Source organism: Taudactylus pleione, unplaced genomic scaffold, assembly GCF_031769625.1.
Source record: "Taudactylus pleione unplaced genomic scaffold, aTauple2 ptg000644l, whole genome shotgun sequence".
In the NCBI taxonomy this organism is placed as follows: domain Eukaryota; kingdom Metazoa; phylum Chordata; class Amphibia; order Anura; family Myobatrachidae; genus Taudactylus; species Taudactylus pleione.
This window is the reverse complement of record NW_028285046.1, coordinates 1,748,364-1,773,413: the sequence shown is the minus strand read 5'-3', so window position 1 is coordinate 1,773,413 and position 25,050 is coordinate 1,748,364. Positions and strand designations below refer to the sequence as shown.

Sequence of the window (25,050 nt, the reverse complement as noted above, 5' to 3'; positions counted from 1 at the left end):
CTCACATAATAGTTGTTTAGGGTGACAGAATTCTATCTATCCAATCTTCTAGAGAGACAAAGTGGAGAAGTTGATCATACCAACCAATCAGCTTCTGTCATTTATCTAGCACAGTCTATAAAATGACGGTTAAAAGCAGTTTGGTTGCTATGGGCAACTTCCCTACATTATGCCTCTATGTGATTTTATTTTTAGTGTATATAAACCTTTTCATTTTTGTGTTTTCCAATTAAGGGGTCTATTCACTAAGCCTTGGAGAGAGAGAAATGGAGAAAGATAAGTCCCAGCCAATCCGCTCCTAACTGCCTTTTTCAAACACAGCCTGTGACATGGCAGTTAGGAGCTGATTGGCTGGTAATTAACTTTATCTATTTGATATCTCTCCCTAAGTCACCGTCTTTTAAATGTCAATTTAATTTTCTTTTTTTTTGTAATTTGTGTAGGTTTACAGATTAATCCTCCCAGAAATGAAACTCAAACTAAAAATAGGATTTTAATAAAAATTGTGGCTGAAGGCAACACGGGAGCCTTCAACTGATATTAAAATGGGAATTAAAGCACAATCTTTTATGTAGCCAGTATGATGCAGAAAGTCTTAATTGTTACCACTGAAATTGCTCAACAAATATACTCTGTTGAGTGCAAAGAATACATTTAAAACACACAAAAAAAGTAACTACAGGTATCAACACATTTTATTACAGATAAGGACTTGTGGGAAAGGCTGAATAAAGAGTATATTAATACATTTAGATATCTATTTGCTTTGTGCTGTTGAAAGTTTAACAACTTTCAGCACCAACTTTCGTGTAACCTGTACCTATGGATAATTAAGATAACGTTTCAAAGTTCTGCAAATATTTACAGCTGTTGCTAATTTATTGTGGAAAATACAGATAACTGAAAATAGAGTTGGTTCCTTTTAGGTCCGAAATGCATGTTACATTTAAGAAGATAGGACAGTAGAGAACCTTATATACCTTCAAGAACGGTCAACCATGCAGAATGATGAGAGATCCCAATGGAATTAGCAGCCAAGCAGGTATACTGGCCAGCATCCTCAAAAGTAACATTCATCAGGTGGAGAACCTCCATCTCCTTGTCGGTGGTGTTGACTCCTGCAGTCTACAGAGAAGTACATCGAAGAGAAGGAAATGGACAAGCGAAAAGCCATGAGAACCAGAGGAGGTGTGGACAGGTGCTGTCCTGGAACCAAGAGGTGCCAGGACAGAGAAAGAAACCACTGAAAGAAATCTGGTTAGAAGATTTGAGGAACACTTCTCCTTTGAGTCTGACCTAAAGAGAAGCTACCTTAGTTTAAACCATCACCAAAATCGAGACCTCCTGCCCACTTAAACATGCTGGAGATTGGCAACATGGAAAAATGAAACCTATGCATTATGGCCTTGTTTGTTTCCGAAAGATAAGACAAGTGGAGGGTTAATCAGAAAAAAAAACAGATGCATTTTTAAGCCCAATTAAATTTAAAATTCTATTTTGCCCAACCACAAACTTGCATTTTAATGTGTCAGACATTTTAATATGTATGTGTTTGGAAAGTGTAGGCTCAACAGGGCATCCAATCATTGGCAGAGCTCGCCCCATCCTTATTAACGGTTTCAATAAGGGTTCTTAAAGTCAAAATACTATAATTGTCATATACTTTTGAACAAATCCCCTCTTAATATAACCTACCCCAAGGTTTGGAAAATAGCTTGGAGTATTTCATGGAAACCAGGGACCAGATAGTGCTGTGTTTGCTTGTCTTCACTATTGCAACACTAGTGTCAATTCCAAATAATCCAGTTTAAAATAGGTATATCTCGAGACTGGACAGATTCACTGACTGTATGAAATGTTGCCAACTATTTTGTGGTTCTCTCTAACTGACCAAATAAGGTCACCACTATTTAATGACTGCCAATTCTACATTTAAATTTACCAAAACAGAGCAATCAGGTAAATGTGGCCCATTCTCCATGTTAGGATAGAATCAGAGCAAAGACACTAAACTCATTACACCCACTACATTATATAGGGATATTCCCTCTAACATGGGTCTCTAATTCTACAGCGAGGAATACAATGTATTACTTCCTGTTACAGCCATTTTGGAATGCTTGCAGCTATTTACATGACTAAGATATGCTTGGAGAGCCAAGGAAAGTAGTCAGGCATTCCCAACACACGTTTCTGAAAGCTGCTCATACTGGAATGGAATAAATTTCCACTCTTGATAGACAAAGACATCTTTTATTTCCAGATAGATGGTTACGGTATGTATAATTTATTAATTCAATTGGTAACAGGAAGTAGTGTTGCAGGGAAGACTAAAGTGTTTTATATAGAGAGAGACATTACATGTGATTAAAATGGAGATGTTATAGATTTAGTACAGTAAAAGCAGAATTAGTCGGAAAAAGATAAATGAAACTAAACCAGGCCACACGCAAAAGTATTTTTCCATGGAAATGAAGCAGACAAAAAAAGGGGAGAAGTACAAATTTTCCCACCAAGAGTTTTGCAGAGCAGCTGACCCAGAGTCCTAAATTTTACTTCACGTTTCTGGTTTTCTCAGGAGGTGCCACCGATTTTTACCTTTTGTCACGGGTCTGGTGACGGTAAGCCACGCAGACTGATTGGCCTCACCAATATAATTGGACACTTTACATATGTACTCCCCACTCTCTGCCTCTGTCACATTGTACAGGGTCAAAACTTCTGCGTCTGAGCTATTAATCCCAGAATGCTGAAACAAACCGATAACACGAGGGAGGTCAACACAGCAAAATAATCAGAGGTGATATTTCATATACTGCACACCAAGCTTCCCGGATTTAGTATACGGCACTTGTACTATGTTGTACAAGAAAAGTTGCCACATTTATACCCCTTTCAGACAGAAAAAAAAAATTACCGGGTCAAACATTTCAACCCAGTAATTTACTGATCAACACGGATCATTTTTCTGTCTGAAATGGTCAACCCGGGTCGAAAATCCCAGGACTTCGACCCAGGAATTTCAACCCGGGTTGACCCTTTCAGACAGAAAAATGACCCGTGTTAATCAGCAAATTACTGGGTTGAAATGTTTGACTCGGTAATTTTCTCTTCTGTCTGAAGGGGGGTACAGGCAGGGACTGACAAAACAACTCGGCATGCAAATGCCGGGTAAAAGCCGGGATTTCGGCTTCTTCCTGTCTGAAAGTGGTATTAATGGAACAAGAACACAAAGCATCCTTTAACTTATCAAGGTCAAACTTTTACAGCTTAAATACTTCATGGCAATCTCCCTGACACAGAAAGAGTTTACACCTTTTAATAAATATGGGAGTCGATTTATCAAGTAGTGAAAAGAGTAAAGAAGTGGACCAGTGGAGAAGTTGCTTATAGCAACCAATCAGCTACTATCATTTTATAGAATGTACTTTATAAATGCTAACTCAAAGCTGATTGGTTGCTATGGGCAACTTCTCCACTGGTCCAATTCCTCAGCAATATGCTTTCAGCTAATCAGCAGTAATGATGTAATGATAAGCAACCACATTTAGCATAATAAATTAATTTGTAGCATTAACAGAGTTAAGGTTAACTAAGTAATAGGTGACCATGTCCTCTTTAAACTGCTCATAGACATATTAAACTGTATGTCCTTTTAAAGTTTAATATAAATGCAAACAGAACCTTACTCATGTCGCATCAGTGATAGCTCCTCCCACTCATCAGATGACAATGAGTGGGAGGAGCCCAGCAGAAGACTAAAAGACGATGCGGATTTCATTGCAGGGAATATTACACAGCAGCAAATAATTAAGTGGGGAATGCGCATTGTGAAAGATATCTAATAAGCCTAGATGTATTTAGCTTGGGATATGCAAGTTAATTGCTAACAGTATTTTGTGCCATGATTTTTGAACCTTTATAACTTTGGGGGAGATGTACTAGGCCCTGGTGAGAGATAAAGTGGTTGAAGTTAAAGTACCAACAAATCAGCTCCTGACACTTGTCAAACACAACCTGTAAAATGACAGGAGCTGATTGGTGTGTACTTTATCTCGGGAGTAGATTGAAAGATCTACAGTAAAAAGATAGACACCAGATGTTAAACAGTCAATAGGTCGACAGGGACAAAAGATTGACACCCTAAATGACGACATGTAAGAAGGTCGACAGGTACAAATTGTCGACACATGTATATATTTTTTCCTAACCCTAATCCTCCATCCTGGTGCCTGACCCTAACCGTCCCTTCTAGTGCCTAACCCTAACCGTCGGGTTGAGTGCCTAATCCTAAACCTAACTCCCCCCCCAAAAAAAATAAAAATGTACCGGCCATTTTTGCGTCAACCTTTTGAGCCGGTCGACATTTGTACCAGTTGACCTTTAGTGTGTCGACATTTAATCCCCGTCAACCTATTGACTGTCTAACATCTGGTGTCTATCTAGACATTGTCTACCTTTTTACTGTAGATCTTTAGTCCGGATCCCCTTTATCCCCCATCCACTTTATCTCTCTCCAAGTGCCAAATGTAATAGGGTGAGAGTTTAGAAAATGAGCGTTTTCTCACACTTTTTAAACACGGCCAATGTAAGAGTCCGAGAACATACAAACTCACGTCTTTCAGACAGAAAAAAACTCTCACGATTTAAACGCTCATCCAGATGTTTTTCCATTTTGAAGATACAACTCGATCAATGTATTAGTGAGAGAGGTTACTGCTAAGCTCTCACATTTTCTAAACTCTCACCCTATTACATTTGGCTTAGTGCATTACTCTCATAATGAGGATTATCAGTAAAAGACATACAATAAAATATAAGTATGCCACGTTTTAGAATTAAATACATTGAAAAGAAAATAACACATACAAACACCATGTAGAAAATTGTACTTTAAGGTCTAATCAGGAAAGGCGCACATAAGATGTGTCCGCACAGATTGTTCCCTTGTTATATTGTTTCAGTTTGTTAGCTTGTTGTTAGGATATGTTGATACAGTTCTATATTTAGCAAACCTCTAGTTAATAAATAATAATCTGTATCTGGTTGGTTTATTTTCTCTCAGGGCATAGGACAAAATTAAACCAGGGACTGCTCTATTGAACCCTTCTTATGCAAGGACAAAGGCCCTAAAGGTACTTCTGATGCACATTCTGTGTACATACCTTTAGAATTTCCACGTAGGGGAAGCCATCAGAGGCCATTTTACTGCCATTGATCTCAATGTGTCTGAGCCACTGAATGTGAGGCTGAGGATCACTGTAGACTCTGCAGGAGAATTCAGCGTTACCGCCTACAGTGACCGTCCTATTCTCCGGCAGTCCGGCTTGAAGGATTGGCCGATGAGGAGAACGCTCTGAAGTTTAGAGAGACAAAACAAAAAGTGCAACAATATTAATGTGTAGCTTAACACCACAAAAATGGATGCATTATATTTTCTAGATTAGTGCTTCGCTATGGGTACATGGGGAGATATAGCCAAACTTGGAGAGAGATAAAGTACTAACCAATCAACTGTTACATTTTAAACACAGCCTGTAAAGTTAGTTAGCAGCTGATTGGTTGGTACTTTCTCTCTCTCCATGGTTTGATACATATCCCCCATAGTGACAGCCAAATGTACAGCTGTCAATGGTGCGTTACTCTGCATATAGTTCACTGAAGAATTTTTTTAAATCTTTTGTCTATGCTGAAGTCAATAAAGATGTTGGGGATTATACACATTACAAAATGTTAAGTTATAAGTAGAATACCAATGCTAATGTATTCTAATAGTGCCCGGTCAAAAAAAATATTAATACATACAGAATTAAGAATGGAAGCTACAAAAACAAATGAAGCAAAAATATACCAGAGTACAGAACACACAGTACCACTGTGCGTTAAGTCAAAATAACAAAAAAAATAAAAAATCTGAACAAATCTTTAAAATACGGAACTGTCCATGTACATAAGGTAAATTTGTCATCTGTGCAACAGTAAAGTCTTTGCGATAGATTAGCCTTGACGTCTAGATGTAACTGGTCTCCTTTTTCAAGTCAAGGAAAAAAAAAATAAATCAGAATGAATGAAGAATTGTAGAGATGGAAAGTGAAAAGGGAAGAAAAAAAAAAAAGTCTAATAGGCTAAATAAACTCTGCACCTTAAAGTAGGCCTCACATTGCCCCCTGCACAGGAAATATCTGTAATTTAATAGGATCTGTGAGGTGGAAATGGGGGGATGTTAGAGAAACTAAAAAATGTAGGCTAACTAAAGGCGGATGTTGAATGAAGGAAATATTTGAGAGGAGAATTGGCTACTTATTTGAGGAAATGGAAGATAATTTCCTGAGCAGTCAGATATAGGGCAGAAACGCATGTCAATGTTTTTTTCATTGAAACTGCCCAAGTGTTAACATAACATGCACAAATGCCTAATTTCGTTCCATCCTAGTCTCATATAACACAGCTGGTTGTGAAATCTTTGTTTTGATTTTTTTATTCCTGGAGCATATCATGAGACATCTGTGTGGGGAAATTGAAAATGGCCAACTCAGAAATATTACACAGCATTCAGCTATGATATAGCACAACTTGGAATCAATTAAATGACCTCAGTCGCATAAGAAATGCCATGTATTTATGATCTTCTAGACTGGTTTAATTAAACTATCAATGTTGTATTTCTAAGTATTCAAAGACTACTAGTTACTACTCTATATATCTATAGCACACTTCAGACCAACGACTAAACTGCACATTTTAAAATGTACATTTCAATGACACGCAGTGGAATCAGTCATTATGTGGTCAGGTCTATTAGCCACGAGAATGCAAAATTTAAGAACATTAGCAACTAAAATGTAATCAATTTCTGTTGATCTCTATCAAATATCAGTTCCAAGACTCTCCAAATTCCTAAAAACTGAACACACCAATATCTAAAATCATGGCTCTACAGCTGTTGAACTACAATTCCCAGCAAGCAGTGACAGCAAAACAGCTGGCAATGTATTCTGATCGAAAACTGAATGTAGAGCCATGGCATTGTTTAATGTGTCCAGCCAGATGTACTTTAGCAGCAGCTGCAAAGAAATCACTTGGCCACCTCTCAAAAAGGGATTGCTGCAAGCAGAGCACTATGGGTGGCATGGTGGGATTTCACAGAAATATGGCAGCATGCACTCAACAACTTCTGAATTACTTTGAGTAAGCAGAGCTATTTTCTATTAAGCAATTTGCTACATTATCCATCTCGTGTCAAAATAAGTTTAAATACTAATTTAGGTAAATTTAGGTAAATATGAAGCAGTGCAGTTGATCCTCTAATCAAACAGAATCGAATGCTGTTTTACGAATAATGCTAATTTTTATTGGGGGGTTTACTCTATCAGTTTTGAGCAAATAAACTGGTTGATGAAAAAGATTCTATATTTCTGTAGTACGCGCGTTGACTATGTAGCAATGTCAGATTTGCCAGTGACCCTAGTTCAAATAGTGTCCTCTAACTGTGGACAAACTCTTACCGACTACATCCAGCTGGTATGTGTGGTTAATAGTTCCATACTTGTTTTCCACGATACAAGTGTAATTCCCCTTATCAGATGGAACCACTGAATCCATAATAATACTCCAAGTTTGAAGACGAACCTGGAAGCATTAAACATGAAAAAAAAATAGGTTACTTTATGAGAACATTAAAGTTATAATTTAATAAAGAGCCAAGTTCTGCTGAACTATGTATGCAGGCCTGTTCTATGCTAAACTCTACATTATACGAGTGTTCATTGCATGGATCTTTACATCTATTTTTGCCTGCCTACTGCTTTAGACACGTTTTCATCATTTGCTCACTGTAGCAGAGTCACTTCAGAGCTGCTGTGAAACAAATAGAATAAATCCACCGTGTTGTTTACTTTAGCTTATGGTTGCTCTAGAGCAGTCAGTGGGGAACAATAGGGAGCTGATAAGCGCAAAACCAATACAAACTGAAGTAGAACACTACTTGAAATGAAGATGTAATTTTTTAGTAAAGAAAATTACATTAGTTATTCCAATTATTTTCTGTGTTCCATGTGTCAGAGTTTTGTTCTAGGGCTTAGATGTCTTACGAAAAAAAAAAAAAGTCTATAGCAGAAAACTACAAGACAATGTAAAGCCTTTGCCGCTGAGCCGATTTTGGGATATCATAGACTGCTAGAAATGCCAGGATTAGTCCTGTACTGTGAGATCATAGGCTGCTAGTAATGCCAGGATTAGTCCTGTACTGTGAGATCATAGGCTGCTAGTAATGCCAGGATTAGTCCTGTACTGTGATATCATAGGCTGCTAGTAATGCCAGGATTAGTCCTGTACTGTGAGATCATAGGCTGCTAGTAATGCCAGCATTAGTCCTGTTCTGCGACATCATCGGCTGCTAGTAATGCCAGGATTATTCCTGTTCTGTGACATCATAGGCTGCCAGTAATGCCAGGATTAGTCCTGTTCTGCAACATCATAGGCTGCCAGTAATGCCAGGATTATTCCTGTTCTGTGATATCATAGGCTGCTAGTAATGTCAGGATTATTCCTGTTCAGTGATATCATAGGCTGCTAGTAATGTCAGGATTAGTCCTGTTCTGCAACATCATAGGCTGCCAGTATTAGTCCTATTCTGTGATATCATAGGCTGCCAGTAATAGTCCTATTCTGTGATATCATAGACTGCCAGTAATGAACTGGCTCCGCTTTATTGCTATTTGGGAAATTAGGTGAATGGCTCCAATTGTAAATAAATAAAAAAATACATTTCAGGTTTCACTTCTGAACACACAAATGGTCTAGATCAGTGGTAGCCAACCCTGGTCCTCAAGAGCTACCAACGGTGCATGTTTTGCAGGTCTCCTCACAGAATCACAAGTGATATAATTAGCTCCACCTGTGGATCTTTTCAAATGTGTTAGTTAGTAATGACTACACCTGTGCACCTGCTAGGTGGTCTGGAAAACGTGAACTGTTGGTAGCTCACGAGGACCGAGGTTGGCTACCCCTGGTCTAGGTAATAGTATAAGATAATTTTCTTATTTATAACAAATATAGAATTAACACATGACATCAAGTTATCTCTCCCTAGGAAAACATTGTAATGAAAGCCAACCACCAGATCATATTCAGCCAGCGGTTTCTAAAAGAAGTGCGCGTTCAGAAATGAATCCACCTGTTCTACATTGAGAAATCACAAATCATGTAGATTTGACCATACATTATTCCAATTAAGTAGATTAGCATTTGAAAAAAAAAAAAAAGGGGGGGGGGAATGGAGATATAGGGCCTGCTAATCGCAGTTTCCCGATTATCGGGAATCTGCACGTGCGCAGGACCCATTCTGAATGTGTGCAGAATGGGTCCTGCGTAGTCACATGCAGACCCTTGGATGCCTCTGCCTGATTGAGGGGCAGGGTCAGCCGGCGTTCCCAGAAACGGGGGCGTGTCCGCCCCATTTTCCGGGAGAGGCCAACACAGGATCTGTGTCCTGGGCTTGCAAGCTGTCCAGTCCGAGTAAGCTGAGGCTTACTCAGCTGGCCGGAGCTCCGGCGCCGACCACCATCGCAACAATAGATGGTCGTGATGGTGATCACAGCCTGCAACCTCCGTCGCAGTACTGGGATCGCAAATGCAGAAGGTGGTGTCATAAACCTCCTGCTACATTTGCATAATAGCAAGGATGGCATTGCAAAGCTGCCTGCGTGCATACATCATATATCTATAGCCTGCATGCAGCTTTGCATCGGTGATCCTTGCTGAATCAGGCCCATAATACACATTTTCAGTTCTATAGCACTAAGAAAAGACTTTCTGAACCACTGAACACAGTTATTGTGTTACATAGAGAAGTCAATATATAGCATGATTACTATAAAAGCAGAGGTAGGAAATTTATGGCTCTCCAGGTGATATGGAGCTGCAATTCCCAACCGGGATTTGTAGTTCCATGTCAGCTGAGCAGTCACCGGTTGCCTAAGCCTCTTACACAGGAACATAATCAATTGATGGGAGAATAGTAGCGACTGTAACGTTCTTCCCTCTTTTTCTAGATTTATTAATTACCCTCCGCTTGTTAAACCTTCTAACGAGCTCAGTAATCAGCAGGGAGAGAGATTAATGAGCGTCAGCGTCTAGACCCCTTCAAACTAAAAAGGACAACATGCTGGGCAGGGAGAAAAGATGGCCCCACTTCAAAGGTCAAACTGGCACGCTAGGTGATCTCATGTCCTGGCAAGTCCCCAGGTAAAGTGGGGCATCACTAATCTAGTGAAGCACATCACACAGACTTTATATTAAATTAAAACAGTGGATTATACTCAAGTATCTGTAAAACTGCTATTTGTCAGCCCTATAAATAACATCAGCTCTACCTCAACGTGGATAGGAGTTATAACTGAGACAAACAGGTAAAAAATAAGGTATTTTGGCATAAACCAGCTGAACTAACCAACTTCATTAGGCAAAACATGGGGTGACATACAAGGAGAGCAGCTTCACTGGTGACAATTCCAATCCGTGGTCCCAAAACCTACGGGGGTTCCACTTCCCCTTACCCGCCTCCTTGCCAAGCAGGCGATGTCCAAGCCAAGTGTCTCCCTACTTCTGACAGGCTTACTCTGGCAAGCTTGGCCTAGAAGTGGACAACAATGTGCATCTCCAGGCTTTCATTAGGTCACCATAAACCCTGGTCTGACGGGAAGTGAAATCCCCAGCCAGGACAGCATAGTAGGAGAACATTTCCCCACAGTCGGGAATTTTAAAACCAGGGGATTTTCCTATGCTTTCCCCCATGTATAATAATCTTGGACATCCCAGGGAAACACTACTAGTTTGTGCCTTTCTCACTAGGGGATTTCTCAGGTGTCCACCGTACCTAGATGATTTTCCCTCGCTGTGTTTGCCAGGTCTGTGAGCTTGGCTGGTGGGAGAATCAGGGCAAACTTCAGTAACAATAGCCACTTAACTACTTGAAAAGGGCTTGGTTTAGGATTGCAAGCAATTTTAAATCTTTATTGAAAAATATTCTATTTATTAAGATAATCTAGATGTGACTACAGAGATCAATTGTGTTTCATATAAACCAATAAAGAATAGCATGGCTTCCTGTTACCCACTACACTTTGAGCTGGGTGCCAATAATATGCTCTGTACCTTAAATCCACCAATGCGCTGATCTGGTTTGAACTCTCTGCCATTCTTCAGCCACCGTAGTGTGGGCACAGGTGTACCCCCTGCTGGGCACCGAAATTTCACTGTTCTGGCCGCTGGGACAGCATGTAGCTTTTTCTCCATCTTTTCCAGGGATGTCCAAAATGGGCCTACAATACAAATGAAAAAAAAAAAAAAAAAAAGAGAGACAGCCATTAAAGCAATGTCCAAAAACGTTTATTCTGTCCATAAACTACATTTCTGATCTGCAATACAAAATTGTATCAGTGACTAAGCCATTGTGAGTGAAGGTATACAAAACCTGTGCCAAGTTCTCGCTCACACCAAAGATTTGTGCTGTGAGTCTCAAAGAGATGCTGAAACACTGCATACATTTTTTTTAGCAATTGATTTTTTTGCCACCAGCAGCTCAGGACAATGCACCGGTAACAAGTTTAACAGATTTATAATTTTAGCAGAGTATCAACATGAATGAGCTATTAGTTATTGCTATTATGACATGCTTGCCGACATTCTGGCTGCCCCCTGCGGCTGGCGGGAGACTTGCCTGCATTTTCGGGAGGCTCCCGGCTGAATCGGGAAGGTAGGCAAGTATGTATTAGGATCACCTTAAGCATAATTCCCCAACTTCACACCTAATCTGGCAATTTGGTGGGGTACTCCCTGCAAGATAAAATCTTTAATAGTTGAGGTGCACATCCACTAGACTATTAAATTGAGCGATTGAACAATTACGACATCGTTATCGTTCAATCGCTCATTAATCATTCATAAATTGTGCATGAAAATGTTGAAAACGCCAGCGATGCGCACTCCCACTGATCGTTTTCGACATCAATCATCGCCTGAACATGCAGGCCAACCTGCTGATAACGACAGGTTGTGCATGGTTGGGGATGAGGGAGGGTGCCTGCACTGAACGACATATCGTTCAGTGTAGGCACATTGGATCTCACTCAGACCCAGTCGCAAGCGCCGATGCGCTCGCAACCGGGTCGATGGTCCACACACAGAGCATGCGCATGACAGAGCCGGCTCCATCATGCGCCAGACCCGGCTAGTGACAGGCGCTCCATCGCTAGGGGTCTCGTAGCAGACGGGGCGAGCTGTCGATGTTGAGCGACAGCTCGCCTCGTTTGCTGGGCGGGCCGTGGGCGTGCCCGGCCAAACAGAGGCATTCCAGTCGGAACGCATGCCGTTTGGGGGCGGCCCCACTGACATCATTGATGATGTCAGTGGGGAACTTCCTGCTCAAACAGAGCAGGAAGTTCCCTGGGGCTTACGAGAGCCCAGACCCAACTTTAGTGTCTGGTCGTAAGCCTCGATGGTTGCGATGATGATGACCATCGCGACCATCACCCTGATCACAAGCTAAGCTGTGGGTGGTAACCCACGGCTTGGCTTGCGCCCTAGAGGCAGCACTTCAAAACAAGAAGTGCCCGCCCTCATTCAGAGTGAGCGATCGCTTCTTGCGATCGACTCTGAATGAGGGCCATTATCCACCGCACTGGATGGAGAAATATTGCATGATTACAATGTTGTAATCGTACAGTCGTTCAACTCTTTTGTAGTGGATACGCACCTTTAGTCCCTGGCTGCACAATTTTAGAAAGCAGCATTACGTTAGGCCTAGTCTATTCAGTTGCAGATAGTAACCAATCAGCTTCTACCTGGTGTTTTATAGAATGTACTTGATGAATGCTACCTCAAAGCTGATTGGTTGCAACTTCTCCACTCTCTACACTACTTGATACATCGTCCACTATAAAAAGGTATCCAAATAAGTAAATCACCTCACGCTCATACCAGATTTGAGTTATCTGCAGGATCTCCTCTCCCAGCAGCAGACCCTGCCCTCTATTCTTGCTGTGAAACATAGTGCTATGGTAGTTAACAGATGGCAGGGCTATCAGGAGAAAGCCCCAGACCAAAGAGCTACACAGGGAAAGGGAGAGGTATTTTGAAGGAGGGAGGGAGGATCTGGAACAGGATAAGCCTTTAACAAACATGGCATGTCAGATTTGATGTGTCTAGTGAAAAATAAGTGAAAATATTTTATTGCCCCTCATAAGCTACAGGAGCCTCCAACAACACTGTCCATCATTAATATTCGGCAAAGCGGACAGAAAATCAGCAAAACAAGACATACAGATGTGTCCTCCTACATCTAGTCTCCTTGCGCGTTAAACAGCCCTTCTAGTCACACCATGCCGTGACTCGGTAGCACAGAGTCTTTTCATGCGACTTTTTACCTTCATATGAGTCTTATTCGCACTGACTCTGTAATGTAGCATTTTGTATGCAGATACACCACTCACAGAACATAGGCAACCCGCATATCATTTTAATCGGCAGAAGCTGCTTGTGCGTCCTTTTCACATCACTCTGCAAAGAAGACTCATTTGAAGGGAAAAACTTGAACGAGAATACGATCAACGCTACAGAGTCACACGGCACTCATACGTTATGTGTAATGCGACTTGTAGTGCACGGAGGATAGATGTGGACACGTGTACTTTTTTGGCCTAACCGTTCAATTCCAATATTCCAAAAGTACTTGGGCATACTGTAAGAAGTGAGGACATACTATAGAACAAACTCTGCAACAATGCTATGTAATGGACCACAAATGAAACTAAGGTTTTTAATGATATTTGCCTACCTCCAGGAATGCCCGGGAGACTCCTGGACTCCCGAGAGAGTAGATCAGCCTCCTGGAATCACCCACTTCCTCAAAGAAATTAGGGATCCGGGGCTCATTGGCGCCAAATAAGCACCATAAAACGCTGCTCCTCTCACTTGGACCTCTCCATGTGGATTTTACTGGTCGGTAAATAACGTAATAAGAATCTCATTTTTATTCCTGATATTATCATACACAACAATGTTTTAGAGTGCATTTTATACATACTCTATGTCCTACTATGTTTAGTATGCGTTACTGATTAAAGCGTGCTCCCGCACTTTGGTTTGGACTTTATACAGCTAGTCACAGGAAAGTAGTATGTCTCCATATATTTGATTAATTAGGAATGGATGCACAAATAAAAACCTTGCTGTTTCTGCAAATTCCAAAGTCATTTCAGGATATTGGTTTTTTGGTGAAGAGGAGGGTGGATCTTGGGCCAGCAAGATTGAAATAATGGAATAAGTCCTGATTAGCAGAGGTCTCTGGAGTAAAAGTATTAATGTTGCACTACGGCAAGTCTTTATTCAATTAGGATGGAATAGGACCAAAAGAATCCCACAGGAATTTGAGGCATTTGTTGTCTGATCACAAATTGTTACTGGAGGAGCAGGAGATCATGTGGAGACCTGCTCCCATGGGTTTCCTTATTATTTGAGGCTCCCTGGAGGGAAACAAAATGAGTATTGAATGGCAACACTAATATTTCATAGAGCCACGTTTTGCAGCAATGGCAGCTGTGAGCATTTTGGTATAAGGCACAGAGGGTAATTATGGTCCCTTCTCTTATGCAGGTTTGCTTCAGATTGCCGAGTCTGGTCAGAGGAGTGCCATAGATTCTTAATTGTATTTAAATCAGAGCTTTTACTGGGCCACTCATCTTTGTGCTCTTCAGCCATTACAGTGCTAGTCTAGCCTTGGGATTAGTATAATGGTGCTGCTGAAATGAGCTTTTGCCCTACCTTCAATTTACAGCATTTACATGTATTTTGCACAATCTATTGCTTCATTCTATTATAACAAGTTTCCCAGTCTTGCTGAGGAAAAGCAGCCTGACAGCAAGGCTACCACTGCGTACCTCACTGTAGATATGGTCGATTTTGTCCATAAAGCTCTATCTTGGTCTCATCGGACCACAAAGACCACATCCCAGCTGATATACTCTCAATGCATTTTTGAAAACTCCAGATGTGCTCGCCATGGTTCATTTTGAGTAATGGTTTCTTTCCTGCCACCCTCCCATAACGTCTAGTGTTCTGCAGAGCTCTTGATGTGGTTGAGTAGTGGAACAGTTACTCCAGCTTCAGCTACTGATTCTTTAGATCCTTCAAGGTGCTTGCCTCTCTGTGGCTTCTCCAACAAGTCTCCACCTCATTTAAGTATAACTTTTTGTAGCACTTTCTTATAGCTAAACCAACAGTGCCCACAGATAGGAATATAAATGCATAAATAAGGAAAAAAGTAATTCCCAAGTGCTTGGGTATCTAAGCACTTGGGAATTACTTTTTTCCTGATATATGCATTTAAATACTTTCTCTCTTACTTCTATGGAACACTATTTCTGCCAGTATACTGTTAGCCAAGGTAAATTACCGGGGTTACCTCGATGCCGACACATGTGGGATTTTGTTTTGCCTCAGGTGAAACAATCGGTAATAAGAAGCACTTTTCCTGCGGCAGTGAAAATACATAGGTCAGCAACTTTTCGCGGATCCCATGTGTTTTTCGGACGTAAAAAACGAGGATTAATTGGACACCGTGAAAAAACCAATCGGCTAAAAACACCAGTAAATCGACGAAAACCCACCCGTTTTTTGGCAGGTTAAATTTTTTTTCTACTAATAGGGTACCAGCCATAGTCTTCATTTTCACCCCATGAACACCACCACCTTAAACATGGGTTTTTTATACAGAAAATGTGGAAGTTATCCTAAAGAGGAGGCCAATAGTAAGGCAAGGTGCCATCGTTTAGTAATTATTTTCCATCCATCGTAAATTCAGAACTTCCACAACACAGGGATGTAATACATAGATCAGCACGTTTAAAATATAAAAAAATACATATATAGCATAAAACAATGGCAAATTAAAAACAATACAGATCTAATAGGTCTCCCTCATAAATAAATAAATATATATATATATATATATATATATATATACACGCACACACATTATATATACACACACATTGTTAAGTGCAACCTTTATGTAAATATCACTTAGGATCCGCTTCTACAGATATGTTTAAGGAAAATTATTCAGTTTAGCTTCAGCAGGCCAGATTCACCCTTTGTTGGTCAATGTTTATATCCAAGCGAAGTAATGATCTCCAGGTATAAAGTTTGATAACTTAAGAGAGCTTGTTAATTAGCATGATCTTGCATAAGAGCAGGGCTATTTTTGTGGAAAAAATAGGTTCAGGAACTGTGAGTGGAGCTATAGAAAAACAATAATAATAATTTATATATATATATATATTTTTTAGAAAACAAGGCACTCAAAAAGGGACTTTAAAATGAAACTTATCATATGGAACATACATTTTGACCCAAGACATTACGTCAGAGTTAGGGATGTGCGTTGGACCATTTTTGCCGGATTTGGATTTGGTTCTAATTTGTCGTCCGGCTTTGGATTTGGATTTGCCAAACTGCGGTGACTGGCTTTGGATTTGGATTTTTTTACAAAAATTGACAAAAAAAGCTAAAATCACATAAACTGGTCTTTTTTTTCTTCCTAGAGTATTATTAACCTCAATAACATTACTTTCCAGTCAATTTAGAACACCTCACAGCTTATAATATTGTTTTCAACATTATTGGCCAAAGGTTGCAGTGAGCTGAATGGTTACCAAGTGACAGAGCAGCGGCACAACGACACAGACACCACAGTATAAAACACATCTATGAAACATTGCCACACAGCAGTGGCAGAAATAAAAAGTAGTGCACCCACCCAGTGGGGTACGGCCAGCAGAATCACAGTACTTGTTTACAAAGTGGGCTACGGCCCAAGGAGTCACAGTGCACAATCTTATTCACATTACACCACACATAATGCCCCTGATTCACATTACACCATAAAGTAGTGTCTCTTATTTATGTTACGACACACAGTAGTGCCCCTTTTACACAATGCCCACAGTACTATGCCCCCCAGGAGTATGGCCCCCAGTAGCAGGCCCCCCCCCCAGTAGCGTAACCGGCCCTTACACACATTTTTTATTTTTGGTGCGTCCTCCTGGACGCTCGCATAGCTGTGGGTTACCACCCACAGCTTATGCGAGCGTCCATGATGATGGTCGCGATGGTCAAGACCATCGGGCTTGCGACGAGACCCTGCGGTAGGGTCTCGCTGCCGCAAGCCCTGGAGTGATTTTGTCTCTATCAGAGCCAAAATCACTCCCACTGACACCACTAGTGATGCCAGTGGGGCCGGACCCAGACGGTAGGCGTTCCCATGGGAACACCTCCATCTGGGCAGCCACGCCCCAGCACGCCCACCAAAGGGGGCGTGCTGTCACTCACCATCGACAGCACGCCCCCTTTGGTGTGAGACCCCGAGCGACGGCTTCCCCGTCGCTCGCCGGGTCTCGCGCATGCGCACGACGGAGCAGCCTCCGTCGTGCGCATGCGCATTTGGGTACCATCGACCCGCTTGCGAGTGTCCTGCGCTCGCGAGCGGGTCTGAATGAGACCCTCTGTTCCACTAGGCACCCCAATCTTATTTCGAACTGGGATTCAATTTGACTCGGAACCCCTAAATTCGGCTGTGTTCGGAAAACTGAATCGCACAGCTCTAGAACTGAAAACATCACAGACTTAATACCGAAAGCGTTTTGTGTCCAATACCTCAATGGTAGATCCTAGTGAGTGCATAGGCTGCATTCTTATGTACAATAGATTAGTCCCAGCACGTGACAGCGATGCATACACTAATACACAGCTATACAAGTCTGTGTATCACTTTACCATCGTGGTTTATGTGCGGGCGATTCATCACATATTTCTGTCACGTATCAGCCTCCATTTGCAGACAGAACTTACTGGTCAGATTGTGCACTAACTCCCTCTTTGCCGGGCATCTGGTGTCATCATCATGTTAGGGACCGGTAATCTCTGTTCAAGCTGTAGGTCACGCATGACGCAGTATAGCAAGTCAACTAATATTTGAGCATAAACTATTGTTTCCTACACATAATTGTGCCTTTGTGAAGACTAGGTGACCAATCACTGCTGTCTTTTGAAATGAAGTTACTTGTGGGTGTTGCAAACACCCCCACTTCTCTTTCCTTTGGTCTTGTTTTGTTTAGAAATGCCAAGGATATTAGCACTGCCCGATCTCAAATGTGCATGTACACTTTTTTGCTTTTCTGCCATCTCTGGGTATTTCGAATACTTAAAAGGCTAATTAAAAAGATTTATCCTTACTGCTCAAGGAGAACATGAGTGGCAGACAGTACAGCATTATATTAAAAGATCTCATGTACTTTCAAAATGCAAGGTATATATTTTAAAGTTAAAGTGGATTATAATGATACTTTCAAAACGATTATTTTTGTAAACCCTTCACTTACCGATCACCGGATGTGGCTCCAAAGCTGTTGTGGACCTATCCTGCCAGCCTCAGGAAGACTTGGGAGTAAACTTACTAAAGATCGGATATGCCATCAGACTGAAAGTGAGACTGAGACTGGTATAGCCATTGGATTGCAGTCTTAAAAACCATCATTTACCATCTATCGGTTTTGGACGGTCATTTAAAATCCAAGGTCGATACCAATCGGATTTCAACCCCCTATTCAGCAGCATATCGGACGACAAATCCGCAGTCAATCTGCTGCAGAGGGGGAGCCCTGCACAAATCACTATGATCTGTGCAGACTTTGTTTGCTAAGGATGTTTTAAAATGGTTAAAAATAGAAAGAAAAAAAACCAAAAAAAGTGTCCACCCCCCGGCACACACTAATAATCCATAACCAGCCATGGGCTAGGCTGGCATTAGAAAATAAGGTGGGGGATGGCACGGGGTTCCCCCTATTTTCCAATAACCAGTACTAGGCTGAACCAGCCGACTAAGCTGAAGCCATAGCAGAGGGGCACACAGCGTGTTACACCCTACCATAATAGCAACCAGTCCCAAACTGGTCAGCCCAGGGCTGGAATCCTTCGGTAAGTGGGGGATCCTCACTCCCCCTAAAAAAAAAAAAAAAAGGTGTTTCCACAAGGACAACGTGCCCTAGGCCTAGGCTGAAAGCCCAGGGCTTTTCATCGCACCCCCTGGGCTTTGGGTGCAGGGGTAACGATGTGTAAAAAAAAAAAAAAAAGTTAAATATTGTTTTTTTTACAGGCAGTCTGCAAATCCAAACAAGCCTGTCCCGCCTGTCCCAGCATAAAGGCACTTGTCGAACCATTCTCGGTTATTAAGGGCCCGCTGGCACCTGTAAAAAAAAACATGTGGGAGTCTTTAATTAAATAAAAACACCCACACACTGTCCTCGTTCACCACTTTATTACTTGGAATATGAAGGGGGCGCATGCCCATTCATTCCTATGAAAAGTGACTGCTCATTAATTTACCTAGAGATTCCAGCCTGGGCTGACCAGTTAAAAGCTAGTTGACGTTATGGCAGGGGGACCCCACGCTTCGAGTCCACCTGCTATAGCATTAGCCCCTCTAGCTAGTTCACCCTAGTGCTGGGTGTTGGGAAATAGGGGGAACCCCATGTCATTTTGCCCAATATTTTCCAATACAAGCCTATGGTCAGGGGCCTTTCTATTTTTAACCATTTATAAACATGTTAGGCAAACAAAGCCTGCATAGATCAGTAATCTGAGCAGAGCTTCACCCAAACTCGCTTACTACAGGCAGCTCTATTGTTTGGTTAGCTTTTTGGTTGAATTCGGTCAGCTTTGACAGCCGATGCTTAGTAAATCTGCAGTTTGTATACCGGTCTCTCTAAAATAAATCGATTGCTGGGCCGATGCTCTAAAGCTGGTAATTTTTCGGTTTTGCCTTTAGTAAACGGCCAAATTTCAAAACAGATGGAAAAATGACGGTAAAGACAACCTCGACCTTTAGTAATTTACTCTTTGGACTTTTTCACAGAGGGCATATTATACCCTTGCTCACACTGATGTATATGCTTAAGGATGACCATCCCTGAAACAAATGCTCTCATGTGTTGCGGAAAGGTCACTGCTTTCCCCACACACTCCGTTTTATGCAGTCTATGCAAATGCTGTAGCGTTAAACAATTTGCATTGTGGAAACAGTATTCCTGTCTCCACCATGCATCCCCGTGAACTCTATATGGATGACACCAGCGGGCCCACCAACAGAAGCTGTAGCAGCAGCTTTACCTTCTATACAGCAGTGGGAGGTCCGTGGCGCCTGGCACTATAAGCAGGGATTCTCTACAGTACCCCAGTCTAAGCTTGGTACATGGTGTAACAACAGTAGCGTAGCTGACACCACAGCTGTTAAATTAAAACCTAAACTCCATCTATTTGAACACACTAGTGGATAGTCTTTCTTGCAACGCTATTTGGTTTTGTGATGTTGTTAAGAATACAGGGCCTGATTCAGAGCCGGACGCTCTGAACGAGCGCCCGCTCTGAATCAAGGCGTTTTTGTTTTTTTTTTGGAGCGTCCTCCTGGATGCTCGCATAGCTGTGGGTTACCACCCACAGCTTATGTGAGCATCCATTATGATGGTCGTGATGGTCAAGACCATCGCGACCATCGGGCTTGCGACGAGACCCTGCGGTAGGGTCTCGGTCACCGCAAGCCCTGGAGTGAGTTTGGCTCTATCAGAGCCAAAAATCACTCCCACTGACATCACTAGTGATGTCAGTGGGGCCGGACCCAGACGGTAGACGTTCCCATGGGAACGCCTCCATCTGACAGCCACGCCCCCGGCACGCCCACCAAAGGGGACGTGCTGTCACTCAACATCGACCGCACGCCCCCTTTGGTGCGAGACCCGGAGCGACAGCTTGGCTGTCGCTATCTGGGTCTCACGCATGCGCACGACGGAGCTCCCTCCGTTGTGCGCATGCGCACTAGGGCACCATCGACCCGCTTGCGAGCGCTCAGCACTCGCGAGCAGGTCTGAATCAGGCCCACAGTATGATGTACCTGCTCATTTACGGTGTCGCCTAAGTGTAGGCATTTCTTTGGCCACAGACAGTCACCATATACAGTAGAATGCCTTTTTGTTGTAACTTGCAGTTTGCAAGTCACTAATTTAAATATTAATTAAAAAGAAAAAAAAAGAAAAAAATTTCCCACATATTTCCCACTTCTCACTTGAAGTGGGAGCTGGGTGATATGACCAGCTTATCTACTAGAAGGAGGATATCAAAATATATAAAACATTAGTTCTGTACTCACGGTTCGGTTTAGCGTTTTCTGTAGCTTTCTCTTCTGAAGAAGAATTATCGTCGTCATCGTCTTCATCTTCAGCAGAAGGTAGCGCATCTATGGTAAGAAAATATACATATTTAGTCAATCAGGGCTACATACAAATAAGTATAAGGATCACATACTTTTGATACGCGGTAAATAGGCTTAATCTAGTAAACCAGTTAGTAGTATGATAAAACGGGCTGGCCTGTAAGGTCATAAATAGAGAGTTGCAGAATGGATAAATCATTTTCAGCTTCACCTATTGTTATGTAACATTTTCTCTAACTTTACAAACATGGTTCTCAATACAGATTTTACCAGGGGAAAGGGGATATTAAGGAGAAAAATAAAACAAAACAAAAGAAAAAAACAACTTGCAGCATATCAATTCCCTAAGTGACACTGCCAGGGCAAAATGTATTTGATAGGGTGTATTCTCAATAATATTAGTCTAGCCACTTGTATGTGTTATGGTGTATACACACGGGACGATCGTCAGCGATAACGATATCGCTGAACGATCCTCCCTTCACCTCCCCGAAGTGCTGGATAATCGATATCAATCATCCAGCACACCACCAACGACGGGCCAGCGACCCACGATCAACGATTGTGGATCCCTATGTAACCTGGTCCATATCGACCAGGTTGTCCTGCATGCACGGGCGATGGTCGATATCTTTATCGTCCATACGTGCCGCGCATTGCTGGTCATTTGTGGGTTGGAAGGTACCAAAGAATGCACGATATGAATGATAACGATATGATCGATATCGTTAATATCATGCATTTTTATTGTACCGTGTTTACGCACCATTAGAGCAGAGGTTCCCAAACTCTGTTCTCAAGGCACCCAAATAGTCAGGTTTTAAGGATGTCCATGTTTGACCACAGGTGACTTAATTAGTAGATCAGTGAATTTGATTGATCCACCTGTGCTCGACCATGGATCTCTTAAAAACATGAACTGTTGGGGTGCCTTGAGGACTGTGTTTGGTAACCTGTGTGTTAAGAGTATAGTTGGTATAACTAATTCTAGGCATCACATACCCTGTTCTCCATTACCACCACTGCTGAATAGAACATCCTGTACTGTGATAGCAAATTATCAGCTATGTAATAGTGTGTCATCATAATATCTAACATTATCAGTAATAGCAGCTGGGAGTACAGTGATGCTGGAACACAGGAGACCTGGAACATGTACAGTGCCAGCACTAACAATCATCCGTACTGGAATTCAGTATAAAAATAAGCTACTTTATAACTGCTATAGGTGGAAACCCTGACAGAAGTGCAAGTTAAATCTTGCAATGGAAATACTGTTTTCATGGCAGAGTGTATGAAAATATCTCCCGTCTTAGGATAGCTTTAACAGAATCATCCGCCACCAATGGCAGCATTTCACTTTGCCTATTTAAGTGTACCCAATGTTTCTTCATAGTGAAGGCAGCCATCTTATGAGTAAATTAAATATTCATGAGAACTCAGCCTACCAGTTTACCTGCAACCAGTCGCATCACTGAGGTACAAAGTTCCCTGACAGGCAGTCTCATGAACGCTGATTCAGTACACAAAATGGTAGGTTCCGTATGAGACTGTTGCACTTTAAGCTTAGTAATACACATATCTTTAAAAATACAAAGTTGTGCAGAATATCTCCCTCTAGTTTGTTTCCTTTATAAAAACAAAGTTAAAATTAACCATGATTCAACATGTTACATGTATTGTGTAACATAGGTATGAGGCTTATAATGAGGGATTTGTCTAACCTAGTACCACATGTGCCACTGGTTTTACAGTATTGGGTCTGTTATATAGGTAACACCTACTGCCAAATTTAATAGGCCCTCATATGACAAAAGTGCTGATATATAGTAAATTTTGTCTCTGTATTAAATTGGTGATTTAGTTTTGCATTTACTAAGATCGCCTCTTTAAATCCCGCAACAAATTCACCAACAAATCGGCACTTTTGCCAAATTGTTACATTTGGCTCTTAGCATGAAGTCTAGCCAATTAATGCCCTATCTATAAGGACTGCAAATACACACAACTGAAAAGTTACCATGTTTGACGCAATATAACCCCGCAGGAAACGACTGGTAACCCGATGTTACCGCCATCACGTGCTGAGCCGGCGCTTGGAGATGAGATCATCCTACGCTTGTGAACGGGACCCGGGTGTTCAACCCTGCTTGTGACCAGGGCTGAAATGTCGGCTCGACCCGTCTTATTTCAACCTGGCCCTTTCACACTGCACAGTAACCTGGGTTACTGCTCGTTCAAACGTGCAATAACCTGGGTAATTGCTTGTAGTGTAAAAGATGTATTACTGTCACTATGAACCATTCTGGGCACTCTCTTCTCACCTCTCTCACTATCAAGGTATTTTACTCACAGAACTGCCATCCTGGTCTTGCGGTCAAAGGGGCATCCTGGCCAATTCTAGAAAGGTGCACCAATTATTTCTACACAGTGTATATTTCTATCACTGGGCGGGATGCAGGACGCATCGTACGCGGAATGCGATGCATCCTGCTGGTCTTCGCATGCATGCGGGGTTGGTAAACACTGATATACATGACAATCACCGCAAAGGACCGCTCTCTCGGTAAGAACGGCCCTTTGCAATGGAGGGACTTCCGGGTCTAAGATCCAGAAGTCCCTCCTTCTCGTGTGGCGGGGGGTGCTGGGAGGGTTCCGATCAGAAGCCTCTTAGAGCACTCAGTGGGAAGAAGCCCATAGGCTTCTATGGGTAATGCCATCAGAAAGATGGCATTACCCACCGCAACCAAGCCCCGGAGTGCATCACATTCCACGGCTTGATGCATATGAGAAATGCGGTCAAACCCACATTTTCGGGGTTTGACCGCATTTCTGAGGTTGCTGCTCCCCACCCAATGTCTAATGTAACTTGTGTAGCTGGACAATTATTAAGCAGCCCAGGCTGTTACCTAGGGGCCCAGATGGGCCTAAATTACCCTAACCTGTTTCTAGGCTATGCTTTTATTTGCTAAATGGAGGAGTTGATGGGGGTCCAAACCAGTATATTTCCTGGGGTCTTAATCCAGCTATGCATTCATTTACAGCAGAGTCTGCTACAAAAATGACCTTGGTTCCTGTTGGACAGTGCTAGTTTAGATGAGTATATATTTGATATGTGTAAAGTAAGCATGAATGGCAAGTGCCATAATAAAAAGGGGCAGAAAATTGTAACATGCTCCATATAAAAAACAAAGAAAACCTGAGTGAGAATTTGTGTTACACAAGGTGGCAAATACAACCTGATGAAAATACATTACAGAGCACCAAATGGGCACATTAAGTAGATTAGCCATTTCAAAGGATTGTAGGCAAATGGCTTCTAAAGGTCTATAAACAAACACCACTTAACACTCCATTTCCAACACTTTCACACACAAACATACACTACAGCTCTAAGGATGGGACATTTCCGAGGTAGTGCTAGGGTCAACAAAGGCTCCAAATCAAGTCAAGGCTCATATGTGATTTTTAAAATGTTTTACATAATTAGCTATCTTAACACTCTTTGATCAAACAGTGAAGGGTCAAACTATCGGCTAAGGGTTCTACAGACGTTTCCCATCAGTGCTTTAGAAAGTGTTAAAATGGAATGCATTTCATTATAGATTTGTGGGTAAAGGCAATCACATTAGTGATACATTGCGCAGCTGCTCATTTACAGGTCACATAAAGCAGAAACTATGCATATTAGGAACTTGTAGCGAGCATGGCAAAAACTTGGGCTTTTATGG

At 41.8% G+C, this 25,050-nt stretch overlaps 1 protein-coding gene across 6 annotated transcripts in view; it reads right to left on the bottom strand.

Annotated features, from left to right (window-relative positions):
- Window positions 1-25,050, bottom strand: part of FGFR1 (fibroblast growth factor receptor 1) — an 89,964-nt gene that overhangs the window by 15,468 nt on the left and 49,446 nt on the right. For 3 of the 6 annotated variants that reach the window (XM_088455158.1, XM_088455160.1, XM_088455162.1), the window contains 5 exons: window positions 21,257-21,343; window positions 11,155-11,321; window positions 7,506-7,629; window positions 5,166-5,356; window positions 2,599-2,749 (listed from right to left, as the gene is read on the bottom strand). In XM_088455158.1, the coding sequence (XP_088311284.1) occupies window positions 2,599-2,749; window positions 5,166-5,356; window positions 7,506-7,629; window positions 11,155-11,321; window positions 21,257-21,343 (720 nt within the window). Of the gene's footprint in view, window positions 1-980; window positions 1,126-2,598; window positions 2,750-5,165; window positions 5,357-7,505; window positions 7,630-11,154; window positions 11,322-21,256; window positions 21,344-25,050 lie in introns of all 6 variants that reach the window. The other 3 variants (XM_088455159.1, XM_088455161.1, XM_088455163.1) reach the window with 1 other exon arrangement.